General features: G+C 38.9%; 1 protein-coding gene across 1 annotated transcript in view; it reads left to right on the forward strand.

Annotated features, from left to right (window-relative positions):
* The window catches only part of samd1b (sterile alpha motif domain containing 1b), a 22,106-nt gene extending 8,167 nt beyond the window's left edge, over positions 1-13,939 (forward strand). Inside the window, exons 5-8 of the mRNA XM_041786097.1 lie at positions 3,785-3,827; positions 3,943-4,060; positions 8,585-8,699; positions 8,825-13,939. Coding sequence (XP_041642031.1) covers positions 3,785-3,827; positions 3,943-4,060; positions 8,585-8,699; positions 8,825-8,968 — 420 coding nt within the window. The 3' untranslated portion in view covers positions 8,969-13,939. The remainder of the gene's footprint in view (positions 1-3,784; positions 3,828-3,942; positions 4,061-8,584; positions 8,700-8,824) is intronic.
* The last annotated feature ends 23 nt before the right edge of the window (positions 13,940-13,962 follow it).

Here is a 13,962-nt window from a genome sequence, read left to right on the forward strand (position 1 = left end):
ACTCCAAATAGACTGGGACCAAATGGTATATTTTTCAGAGTAGTTTTTTTATTTGAGTAAAATGTACTCAGGTAAATTTACTGTGCAGGAAAATAAAGTGACAGCCATAAACTTACTTTGATGACAAATTTTTTTCTGAGAAGTTGAAACAGGTGTCTGTGAGCTGCTGTCCTCAATCAGAAATGTCCTGATGAAGTGTTGTAATAAAGTCTCAATCATGACTCAGTAGCTTTCCATGTTTGTGGGCATGGGCTCACAGTTTCCACACCTTTATTACAGGATAACATGCTCTCCAGTTTTCGCTGTAGTATCTCTCCTCTCTTTCTTCCCTCTGAGTCTCCATCTGCAGAAGTTGTTCCTCTGTGTACTCCGGGTCGTAAAAATATCCCCTCATATCCACAGTTAACAGCACGCCATCATCACTAGAGTGGAAATACCTCATTTAAATGTTTTTTTTCTTTTTTTTTTTAGTTCAGTAACTTCTTGTTTATTCTAACAGACCCTTTAGTTTACTGACCAACAGCTGTTCAGATAAGTTGAGGCGGAAGAGCACAAAGCTGATAACCGAAGCTCACATTGCCATATATTGTCAAACACAGAGGCTTTCTGGGTGAGAAATGAAACATGTCAAAGGATTTAGATATAGTGTACAACTAACCCAGTGTTGTTTTTTTGGGCCATTTTTGCCTTAAACTTCTCCAAGGACACTCTGTTTAAGGAGCAGCACTCTCTGAAATCTCTTGAGGCAAGTGCCACTGCTTTTGCAAAGTACCTTACATAACCCAGTTTAAAAAATACCAAAATATTCCTTAATCTGTTTTTACCCAATTACAAACTCCAGAGTGTTGGTTTAGAATGTGAGTATATGAAAGACAGACAATATTGACTCTTTCCAATACCCATAACAGTCCACAAAGATAAAAGCATTTCACTAATAAAACTTAAATTAAAATTAGTTCTGAACTGAAATTTTTATTTTTTCATTTCTTTTACACAGTGTGTCTGTAGGCTGCATTCTTTTTGTGGCTTTTGCATGTTTTTAAATTTGCACCATTTCTGAATTTGATATTCTTGCCCTAAAAACAGGCGTACACGGTGCTGACTCTGTAACAGTTATGGTGGAATCTCAGCTCAAACTGTGTGGCTGAGTCGTTGACTACACACTACCACTGCACATGATTTATGTGCTCACACTCTATGGTCTGATGGTCGGCCGCTATCTAAGTGCACTGTACAAGTGAAATCAGGATCAGGTTTGGGCTAGTTACTCAAAAAATAATCCATTATATTACTAGTTGCTCCCTTGAAAAAGTAGTTACATTACTTTTGCATTACTCATCACCTGAGATCTTCTGTAACTAAATTGCTGATGGAAATACAATGCTAAACCTTACATTCCCCATATTAGTGTTATTTTATGTAAAGGAACTATTGTATGCAGTAAAACGTGTAAGGATACATGTGTGATGTCAACACAAAAAGTGATGTTACAAGACAGGACTTGTATATGTATATGTGCTGCATACTCTATATGTGCTTCACCAGAAGTTAGTCAGCAGTCGAGTTCGTTTGTCATGTGCTGTGTTAAGTCAAGCCTTGTTAATAAAGTCAACAAAAGATAGTCACAGCCTCCTGATAATTCTACATAATAGTAAAATTAACACCTTTATTAATAAGGAGGACATACAAAACACTTCCCTTTTTGCTTTTTACTACAGAAAAGCTGACAGCAAAGTTGTGATTATCAGACCAAAACAGCACTGGAGCTGATGTTTCATTCACCTAGGGAGTATTATATCAGCATGCATTAAATAGAAAATAGTAATTGATTTGTTTTCTCTTGGCTCCCGTTTTACACATAGTTGCAGGATTTACAGTTACACAAGAACCAAACTTATTATTTTATAGTAAATATAATTGATCACTAACTTAGCAACAGTAACACTTCTGCTTTAATATAATTACAGCACAAGTTACTTTTTACTGCGCTACACCAAGCAATGGTCAGGACAGACTGTGACAGACTTCTTTGAGAAGTCTCACTGATGGACGTTGAAGGCTTCAAACTGCATCAAAACCTCTCACCATCTCTCACACACACACACAGACCACAGTGCCAGCAAACACAACTAGCAGTTAAATAATAACAAATATTCAGCTGGAGGTCTTCAAGACAAATGTTGCACAATCAGGGGGAACGTTGCTCCAACTTCCTATTGAGTCATGTGACCTATGATTTGTGTCTGTATCGCCTAAAGCATCGAGTAATTGTCAGAAAATTCTGATTCTTTAGTCTAGAATCTAAATAAAACATTCTAAAACTGAAAAAAACATTGCATATAAAAGTTTTGTATCTCACGATCAGGCAATAATCTTGAAAATATTTTGATACAAAAATATTTCATGAAGGAATAAAAACATTTACAGTGCACTTTTTAGCCACTAGAATGTTCAAATTTTGAGACTCGACTGTTTGGCTATTTTGTTTTCTTCTGTATTTTAGTACTAATTTGATATTGAAAAATGCACACAAAATACAGAACTACTGGGTTTATCACTGTAGATGGATAACTTTATATCACAATTTAAATGACAAAATGAAATGATGAGCAAGTGAGCAACCCACAATACTGGCCATGAATATCCCAGTTTCCACTCAAAATATATGTACCACATTGTGGCTTTTAAGTGTCAAATTAGTGTACTGTAGCATGCGAACATGCAGCTGTTTTACCATTACTATACTATACTATACTATATCACTATATTGCCAAAGTATTCTCTCACCCATCCAAATAATTGAAATCAGGTGTTCCAATCACTTCCATGTCCACAGGTGTATAAAATCAAGCACCTTGACATGCAGACTGTTTCTACAAATATTTGTGAAAGTATGGGTCGCTCTCAGGAGCTCAGTGAACTCAAGCATGGTACTGTAATAGGATGCCACCTGTGCAACAGGTCCAGTGGTGAAATTTCCTCACTCCTAAGTATTCCACAGTCAACTGTCAGTGGTATTATAACAAAGTGGAAGCGATTGGGAATAACAGCAACTCAGCCGATGTTGAGGCGCCGAGTGCGCAGAGGTCGCCAACTGTCTGCAGAGTTAATCGCCACAGACCTCCCAACTTCATGTGGCCTTCAGATTAGCTCAAGAACAGTGTGTAGAGAGCTTCATGGAATGGGTTTCCATGGCCAAGCAGCTGCATCCAAGCCATACATCACTAAGTGCAACATGACTGTGCACCAGTGCACAAAGTAAGGTCCATAAAGACATGGATGAGAGAGTTTGGTGTGGATGAACTTGACTGGCCTGCACAGAGTCCTGACCTCAACATGATAGAACACCTTTGGGATGAATTAGAGCGGAGACTGAGAGCCAGGCCTTCTCATCCAACATCAGTGTGTGATCTCACAAATGCGCGAGTTGAAGCTGTTATAGCTGCAAAGGGTGGACCGATGTCATATTAAACCCTATGGATTAAGAACGGGATGTCACTTAAGTTCATATGCGAGCCAAGGCAGGTGAGCAAATATTTTTGGCAATATAGTGTACATTCATATATACTAAACCCATAGCATAATTGAAACCCTCAAAGCAGACGCTTATGTTGCTCTGGTTGTTCTGATGCAGCTCAATACTGGCAGCCTCCTTAGTTTTGGTGGAGGTAAAATTTTTCTGATGCCTTCAACAGTTTTTCTCCTCTGTATCTCTATCGACTCCAAGAAGGAGATATTGTATTTTTTACCATGCTAATTATTTGCATCTTTATTTGACCCTCAGATGCAGACTGACAGAATGAACCATACCTCCCCGGGCTTTAACTGTGAGTCTGCTTTACAGATACTCTAAAATAAAATGTGTATATTTGTGTTTATAATGTTTGTAGGTGGTGTTTCAGGGTGATGACAGGTATTGAGACCAAGCTTTTTCCCTCGTAGGTCTACAATCCAAGACAGAGGTTGGCGTGTCGTCCTGCCTGCTCACACCCACTGCCTCCCCGAGAGACTCTGGCCTGTCTGAGGAGCGAGGGATGAACGGAGGAGTTAGCAGTGGAGGGTGAGTACAGCAGAGATAGACCACACTGATTTATTTTATCCGTGGTAGCTGCTCCCTTGTTGCTTGATTGTATGTATTATATTGAAATAATTAAAGAAGTCAGTGTCTTAAGAAAAGGCTGTCAGAAAGCGTCACTTTAAACCTGCAATTATTCTTTTGGCCACCCAGGTTTATGACTTCATAAATAATTACGGTAGGCTCTGCTTAAAGAATACCTTAACATGTCTTTCATAAAACAAGGTCAATGATATACTTGCGTTTGTCTTCTACATTGCTACTAATCTTCCTTCACCATTTAAACTGTCTTTTGTTGAAATAAAGGTTAAATTCACTATTAGCATTATAACTTGAAAGGACGTGGAAGTTTGGCGAGTAAACATGGGATCAACCAATCAGAGACGATGCTGTGACACTCTAGGATTGTGGGTAATGAAGTGCTGTTAACTGAGATCATTAATAAACCATGCTTTTCTTAAAATGAAACAGAATATATATCAATTAATGTCTTGTGCTTGATCATTACCCTAATGAATCGTTTTTTGTTGAAAAACATCCATAAAATTCACTCTTAGCATTAAAAACAGAATGCGCTAGTTAGGCACGTAAAAGCAGGATCTGCCAGTCAGAGTAGTCAGATGTGATTCTGAAACCATAAAACAATACACTGAAAAGTCTGCAAGCTAACTGCAGTTAACACCAGCGAGCTAATATTATTTCATGGAGTCTTTTACAAACTTTTACAAACCCTGAATATTTCTGTGAATACTGGCTAATGTTTTGAAGTCTTCCCTTAAGAGCCCGACTGTATGTCCTATGATTGGGCTGTATTCATTACCTCCGCCAAGGAGGTTATCGGGTGGGTTTGTTTGTTCATTTGTTAGCAACATAACTCAAAAAGTTGTGGACAGATTTTGGTTAAATTTTCAGGAAATGTCAGAAATGGTACAAGGAAGAACTGATTAGATTTTGGGACTGATCCGGATCACCGTCTGGATTCAGGAATTTTTTTAAGGATTCTGTTCTATTGGGAGATAGGGCAAATGGTGGAGGTCTGCGCTGTTACCACTTTACACCAGGAGATGGCGGACATGAGTAACTTCAATCCCAGCAGCAGTTTTTGGTGCAGCAGCATTTTGGTTGTGTTTCTATTCAAAGTTTTGGAGTTTATAGAGTTTGAAAGACCCACGCCCGGTCGAGGAGACGAGTCAGAGCGTAATAGAGAGAAAGACAGCGAATTGTAGCAAGAATACTCACAATGCTGGGAGGAATAGAGGAATATTCACCCTCTGGCTTGACTTTAAGTCGTCCGGTGAGACCATGGGTGCATCTGTTGGCACACGTAGCGAAGCCACTGCTTTGCCTCAGTGTGTTTCCACCCCACTGGGGAGGGAGTAATCGGCGAATGCAGTGGTGGGGGGCACATGGGGACGGATCCAGGAATTTTTTGAAGGGTTCTTCACTAGTGGGAGATAGGGCTAATGGTGGAGGTCTGCGCTCTCCGAGTGCTTTTCTAGTTTCTTAACACCGTCAGGTCCTACCAAACTTTTATACAGGCATTTGTCATGTCACATGCAGCAAAAGCACAGTGAACAGCACCTGCATTTAGTTAAATCCTACTAGTTACTAGAAGTGAAATCTTCTTATTTTTCATCTAAGATCAAGTTGTTTAGATGAATTCCTCAGAGGAGATAATGCTAGAATGACCCCCGGTAATGGCTACTTTGACCAATATCTGTACAAAAAGAAATCTAAATGGCAGATTTCCTGTTGGTTTTACAATAAGGGTCCAAGAGGCTTTTTTGTAGGTCCTGGCGTGATACATATGCATACCAAATTTCCCAGTCCTACCTAAAACAGGATGAAGGGCCCCTACTGAGCCAATAGACCACACCCACCAGCTTAAGCTATATCAATCTTCCCAGTTTCTCACAAGGAATTTTTCATTAAAAATCAACACCAGAGGTGTTCATTCTGTATACCTCGTGTGCCTCACAGTGTGATAGCATTTGTGAGAAATAATCACATCACTTAAACTGTTGGTCTTCTCATTAACACCATCCGGTGCATCCTTTCCAGGGAAAACCAATTAGTTGCTAGTTAGAGCCATAAACCACACAAAAATACTCAAATTTGTGGATTATAGAATTCCACCTACAGCCCAAACACAGCCAAGAGTAGGGGTGGGTGATATGGAAAAAAAAATTCATATCACAATTTTTCTAATGGCCAGATCACGGTCTCTATTTTATCATGTTTTTTTTTTCATTCAATTTTTCAGACAAATTTGTAAGTTAATAACCAGAAAAAAACAACCTTCCTCTCAGTATTTTATTTTTCATTTCAGCCTTGCTTACAGACTGCCAAAGAAAGAAAATATAAATATAACACAAAATTTGATGAATTTTAGAGACATGTGATTATGCAGAAGTGACTGTACTAGTGTGTTGTTTTAACGCAATCTTGATTTTTATTTAAAAAAGCCATGCATTTGTTAAATTACAGTAGTAAATTAGGCTGTGGTGAGCAGTGACAAATACATGTCACACTCATACCTGCTGCTGCTCACAGTGGAGGAGAGAGGAGGAGGGGATGCAGGATTAGTCGCTGCAGCATGCACAAATGTAGGCTAAAGACATGCATGTCAATCAATGATTATAGCATTTTCTATTAATAATACCTCCCTCCGTTAAAAGACGCTGATATTGATAAGGTTCCATCATGAATCCGTTATTTTGACATTATAACCTACCAGGTGGAAAGGCTTGTAAATAATGCGGGAAAACAATGGAAAGCAAAATGATGTCAGCTGTAACAGTTACAACAACAGTAGGCCATCTGCCTCTGCCACACTTTACTCCACTGATGGCGGTGTGCTTCATCCCTCTTCCCTGTTCGAACCTCGGCGGACCGGAGGATGCTGTCTTTTGAGCTCATCCAAAAACATTCAAAAGCTTTGTGCAGATTGTGCAAATAAATGTTTTTTGAACACTGATGGTTTAGAAAACCCAGACACTGCATCGTACAAGACAGTTAGCAGGAACTAAATCAGAAGTTTCACTTTCATTTGCAGCGTGAATCACCGCTTCATCAGGAAGCAGAGGGGAGGGGGAGCTAGAAGTAATAGAGTCGTTTCCACGATGAAACATCTTTAGCAGATCGCTGATACATTCTATTTTTTCATTATCTGAGATCGTCCTCGCCAAGATGTTATGTTCTCTTAATGAACTAAACAGCTGTGCTAGCAGACAGACAGCAATCATCACCCGTTCCTCAAAGTGTCCCATTATTTTACTGATGAATATGACTAAAATGGTTAGATCATATCAAAATTCACACACCATGTAATTTTCATAAATTTGGAATCTAGCTGTTGCCCCCAAAACTATATATATTTTACCTTAATTAGACCTTAATTATGATTTATTAGACCTTAATTATGGGTTTTAAAGGGGCTTTCAGAGCCACCCTGTAGTGGACACCTAAGGAACTATTTTTCTGCATCCACCTTGGTTCCTTTTTCAGGAGGTTGCTTGGCTGTGAACATAGGACTAAAATGTTATTTTAGGTTTAAGCATCGAATTAAGTAGCAAACAGCTGCATATTTACAAACGCATCAGTTACACTATTTTCAGTTAAAATAATGTCAGGATGTCAGAGTAACCATCAGGTTCTTGGTCACCTTACTTAGCTCTTACTTACTTAGCTCTTGGAAGAGTCCTAATTGTCCCAAACTTCTTTCATTTAAGAATTGTGGAGGCCACTGTGTTCTTGGGAACTTTCAGTGCAACAGATTTATTTTTTGTCATCTTCCCCAGATCTGTGCCTTGCAACAATCCTGTCCCTGAGCTCTGCAGGCAGTTCCTTTGACCTCATGGCTTGGTTTTTGCTTTGATATGCATTGTCAGCTGAGGTTTTCTATTAAAAGGTGTTTGCTTTCCAAAGCATGTTCAGTCAATATAATTTATCACAAGTGGACTCAAATCAAGGTGTAGAATTATCTCAGGAAAATCAAGAGAAATGGGAGGAACCTGAGATAAATTCCAGGCATTGTTGCAAAGGGTCTGAATACTAAGGTCAACGTGATATTTCAGTTTTTTATTAATGACTGTAGCATCAGGCTGCAACATAACAAAACTGAAAAAAATGAAGGAGGTCTGAATATTTTCTGAATGCGCTGTAAATGGCATGTTCCAAAATAAATTTAATCTATGAAGACAACTGCACCAATTTTCACGTGGCCATGACTTTCTTAAAGGTACAGTGTGTAATTTTTTGCCTGATAGCATTAAGCAGAAAAAAATTGGTGAAAATGAACATAATATTTATAAGGAGGCCTATGTAAATGACTGTTTCATCGCCTGAATGCATTAAACGTTTATTTTTATTACCTTAGAATAAGGTTTTATTTTTCTTAAGTCAAACCATAGTTTTATAAAACAACATAAAAGACAAAATCCTTTCTTTATCTTTATGTCAGCTCTGTCCCCTCTGATGGGCCATCCACTCTTTCTCTGGTCTCTTCAGGTTTGTGAAGTCCGAGGGGTCTAGTGGGAACCCAGCAGAGTGGACGGTGTCTGACGTCGTCAGTTACTTCACTGCAGCAGGTTTTGCCGAGCAAGCTGCTGCTTTCAGAACACAGGTAAGCATGTAGTTCCCCTTCACTGCCACTAGAGGCCACCAGAGAAAAGAATAACATCAGTACTGTAACCTTTAACAGTTGTAACCTACAACCACCCTCCCACAATGCTCTGCTCTCCTCATTAGGAAATCGATGGCAAGTCTCTTCTCCTCATGCAGCGTAACGATGTTTTAACTGGCCTGTCAATCAGACTTGGTCCCGCCCTCAAGATTTATGAGCGCCATGTGAAGGTTCTGCAGAGAACGCACTTCGAGGATGACGACTGCTAACTACAGACACATGAACAGAGACTTTAAAGTCTGTATCTACATTTAACTTCAATAATCTTACAACGGTGAATGCATGAAATACAACACACGTCAAATCTTTATCTCATGCCAGCATCACTCACAACATACACAAAAACACACACACTTCTCTCCTCCTGGCCCTCTTAAGCTGCTCTGGTCCAGAAACAACATGCAAAAATGAGACTGACTTTTCTGGAAAACAAAGATTTTCTACTGAGCAGAGCAGTAATGTTGGCGGGAGAAAGAAGACAGAACTTTAAGAAGCAGGTTTCTTTTTTCTGATTTTCAATCTCAAGCACTTTTGCAATCTCTCCATAAAGCCATGGACGTTTTTTCTTTCAAATGTAATTTTTTTTGCACATCCTAAAAGCACTCATGTTTATTTTGTATGAGAGTTAATTTAAGTTTTGTAAGGCAAATACAAGGTTTTTCCTGTTGTAGGTTCATGTTTGTCATTGTCCACACCCTGTTTGTGTGTGCAGGTGTCACTCAGCCTATCAGTTCAAAGAGACAAAGTAATTATTGACCAGATAAGATAAATTCCCATTAGTGGGAGGATGAAAATAAGTCCCAGGTCAGGGCTGGTGTGACCTTCTGTAAATGGACACTGTAAAGCAGCAATAACCTGATAATTTAATAAGATGTTCCAAGGGTGTTGAAAAATGTTCAGCTTGTATTTTAGCATGCACTTGATTTTTGTTTCAGAGGATAATCTATGAAATTCATCCCTAATAGTTTAATGTGGGCTACCCATATTCTGTTGAAGCCTATTCATCGCTGTATTCACAGCCAGTTCCACAAAGAAAGACTAAAACTGTGGCTCTATCTGGTGAGCTGTCATACAGGTCTTGTTACATCTTGTTGTAGCATGTACACTCAGTGATCCGCGTATGAGTTGTGAGCCTTATGTGCAGCTGTGAATGCATCAAGATATATTTTGGACATACAGTGCCTATTAAAAGTGTTCTGACCCCCTTCATGTTTTTGAATTTTGTTATGTTGCATCCTGATGCTACAGTCATGTTATTGACAGAAGTGAAGAGGGTCTGAATATTGTTTGAAGGCACTATAGATCAGATCACATCTGGTATTAACATCCCTACTGGATTCTAAGATCTCAAGGGGGCAGAGCATTCACGCTTTGCATCAACATGATCGGATAAGTGATCAAATCAAAGCCACAAAATAACTTCCATTCCATCTAATTAATTATGCCTTTTCTTTTATAAATGAAACCAGGCGAGCAACTAAATCACACCAAGCATGAATTTTGATTAAGCTGGAACAAACTGCTTCCAAGGGAGTTTCAAATGACAGAGTAATACAAAAACCTGATTTGAACTGAATATATAAGTGTGGATTAGCCTGTAGGGCAGGAGGGCTCCTGTGACTTCTTCCAAAGGCAGCCCTGTGTTTTTGTGAACAAATCACAGAGGCTTGGCTAAAAAACACTTAACCTTTCACCAGAGGTGGCTGTAGTGTTTTGGAGTCCCAGTGCAAAGACAGTAAGAGCCCCCTCATCCACATTTAGCTTTAAGTAATCATAACAGGTGGACAAAATACTTTTGAACCATCTCTTTTCAGTTAACAAACCCAGAGAACTACATGATACACCCAAATCTGAAATCTGAATATCCAGGAGTACTTCCTCGTCACCCCTCTGAGGAGCATCATAACTTCTCATTATATCAAAATATTTAAATGTGTCTCCAGGTTAGGTGTCACATCTGCCAGAAACCATACTTTTAGGTAATGCAAGCCATTTACCACACAGCAGTCCTCCAATTCATTGTATCAATATGTCTTTAGGGATCTACCTTACTATATTTTACACTATATAACAGCATTTTGGGTCTTTTTGAGGGGTTGGACCTTGCTGTTGAGGTCAAGAAGGATCTTTCTCAGCTACATTTTAGATGTCATACTGCTATGGTGCTTCTTCATTCACTCTTGGCCCCTTTGTGATTAATTTTAGACAAATACTTTATAACTTAATGCACACCTATAATGACTATGACTTGAAGCCCTTAAGAGCCTGATGTCTAATGTAAAAGCACCTTTGCACTTGATAGTAATCTCAATATTTTAAGAAAAATAGAAAGTAAAAGACATAAGTTTTCCTATTTTTTAGTCACTGGTCCTGCTTGTGAGGTGTCAATACCTGTTGGATAGGTAGGTAGAAGGATTTATATTTTATGGCTTTGGTTTAAAAAAATCAATTCCTACAAGTATTCGTCTCTACCACGAGGAAAAGATAAGCTGGTCTGACATTCCAATTAAGTCTAAAATATCTTTTTGAAACTGGCCTCTAGGGTTGACTACAGGAATGTTGCCATTACAGTCCAGTCAACCGAGCGAACACAGCAGATCATCTCAGAGACATCTCAGTCCGATGTATTAGGATGACTATGTAAATACATTCAAATGAGCCATTCATATGTCAGCCTTTATTTGTAAATTGTTGAAAAGATATTCTGTAAAAGATGTAATGGCAGGGCAATGCTGAGTCAATCAATGAATTAATCTCACACCACCAGCATTTTTTCAACTGTTTGTACTTTTCATACCTTTGAAACCAAAATCTGTCAAATCCCATCTTCACTGTAATGACTTCATTCCAGGTTTGACACCCTGTCTGTGCATGCTTTATTAAAACTACCCATGTTTGTGAGTTTGTTTATTTGTTTCAGGGTTTAAATGTTTCATTTTATAAATGCATTCAATTCATTTTTCATGCTCTGGTGTTCAAAATTCCTTTGTTCATTCAAGCCTCCTCTACCTCTCAGTTTCTGCTTTGACTTTGGCTTTTTTGCAACTTCTTTGACCACATTTTTTTCAACCCCTGTGGTGACATTGATAAAATGACCATTAATGCATGGCCACTAGATATTTTATTCATCTCTGTCTGACAGGGTGATTTGACAACTTTAGTTTATGTTGAAAATCTAAAAAAAACTAAACTCTGTTTAACAGAGCAAGGAATTGTTAATACAGCTTTTACAAACCTACTAGTTTTATTTTAGATGTTTATATTATTTTAGCCTGCACACAGGAACAAAACTGTTTCACAAAAAGAAACTGCTAGTGTCAAAATTCATAGCCCATCCATCCACAATGGATGTAGCTAACAGCTAACCAGCAGCTTATTTACTTACCCTTACAGCCCACACCTGCAACAGGTGTGTCCAATCCTGCCCGCATTATGCATGGGTTGTGACAATCCATGTTAAACATTCAGGATAACAGATGTTGTGTTTAATTAAAGGAGTGGCAATAATAATGTGTCTACATAAGCACTAGTTTGACAAAGTTTCCCTGAATGAAGGAGAAAACAACCGCAACAATCACATCCTCTTCATGCATAACAATGACTCATGCATAAAAAAAGCAGCTGAGAGCCTCTGACTTATTTAACTCCTGGTTATGGCTTAGTAATAGTAATGCACTGACACGTTATTAATCAACATTTATTTTAAAGTCATACAGAGGTCAAATTGTTTCCTGATATCTGGAAAGTTCATGTGCCATAAAACCTGCAGTGCACTTCCATCAGCTCTCACAGGCAGTAGACTAATCTTTAGTCTATCTTTGCTGTGCTATGATCAACCTCATTAGATGCTCACTGCAATAAGGCTAATTTGCATGGAAGGAGACATTTTGTTCCCCCAAATAACTGCATAATGGCTCGGTGTCTCTGCACACCAGTGTGTATTTGTAGTGATAGGCCAATATCACAATAATTGGAGTGTTAAAGTTGCACCTTTTGACTTATTTACAAAGTTTTACCGCACGCACTGTATTGTGGAGCTTTAACAAAGCATCACACCATTCAGCTGCATAGAGACAGACACATATTCAAACATATTTACACAGCACCACCAACTACAACTGACAAATACCAGCAAAGTAAATGTTTTACTAACACCAACACGTGATGCATCGTCTGTATTATCTTGTTTTATATGATCATGGAGAAGTGCTTTAAAGTGATCTTACTTTATTCAGGGATCATAGAGCAGGTGTATCATCACATCCAGGCATGGCAAATACGTTTCCTTGTGGGCGTGTTTCAAGAAAATCCAGTTGTTTTCCAGCTGTCACTCTCTCTCTCTCAGTTATAAAGAAAAACCAGACTCATGAGTCGTGCACGTTGGGTTCTATTTGTTAGCCTGTGTTTGAGAGCGAAGGCCATCTCCTCTTCGGCATCTTGGCAGCGTGAGCGTGTTATACAGGGGAAGTGAAGTAATGGGAGATAGGGGGTTAAACTGAAGCAAAGCAACAATTTTGGATTTTATAGAAAATCTGTTCATATTTATGATTTTGTTATGGCACCAGTTTCAACCAGTACAACCAAGAAGTCTTCTGAGAGGTATCAAGGACAGTTGGAGGAACGATGTGGCGTGCAAATCATGACAAACAGACATGCTGCCAATTGTAGTAGTAAATGTACTCACACATCAATGCTAGCCCCCCTGGTTTTGGATTATGGCTTTTGCAAAAGTATATTTTCAACAATTTGGCTCTTGGGTAGAGTAAGATTGAGTACCACTGCTTTAAAATGTAACATATTGGGGAGCAGGTGGCCTAGTGGTTAAAGGCGCTCCCCGTGTACGCAGGCAGCGAGGGTTCGAATCCAGCCTGAGGCCCTCTACCACATGTCCCTCCCCAATTCTTGACCCTGTTTCCGACTCTATCCACTGTCCTCCTCTATCTAATAAATGCCCAAAAATAAATCTTAAAGAAAAGTCACATTTTAAACCTCATGTTTTTTTATGTGGCCAAAGCAGCAATAGTTAACAATAGTTACACTGTAGCCATGCATTATTTTTGATTTTATTAATGTCAGTTGTGCGCTGCCACTGTTAGTAGTCAGTTTTGCTCATTTGTATTACTCACATCTGTCAGAGAGGAGGAGGATGTTTGAGTCTGCATCACACATCCATGCTCATGTTGCCCATCTAAAGCTATTTGGA

Source organism: Cheilinus undulatus, linkage group 4 (assembly GCF_018320785.1).
Source record: "Cheilinus undulatus linkage group 4, ASM1832078v1, whole genome shotgun sequence".
Lineage (NCBI taxonomy): Eukaryota > Metazoa > Chordata > Actinopteri > Labriformes > Labridae > Cheilinus > Cheilinus undulatus.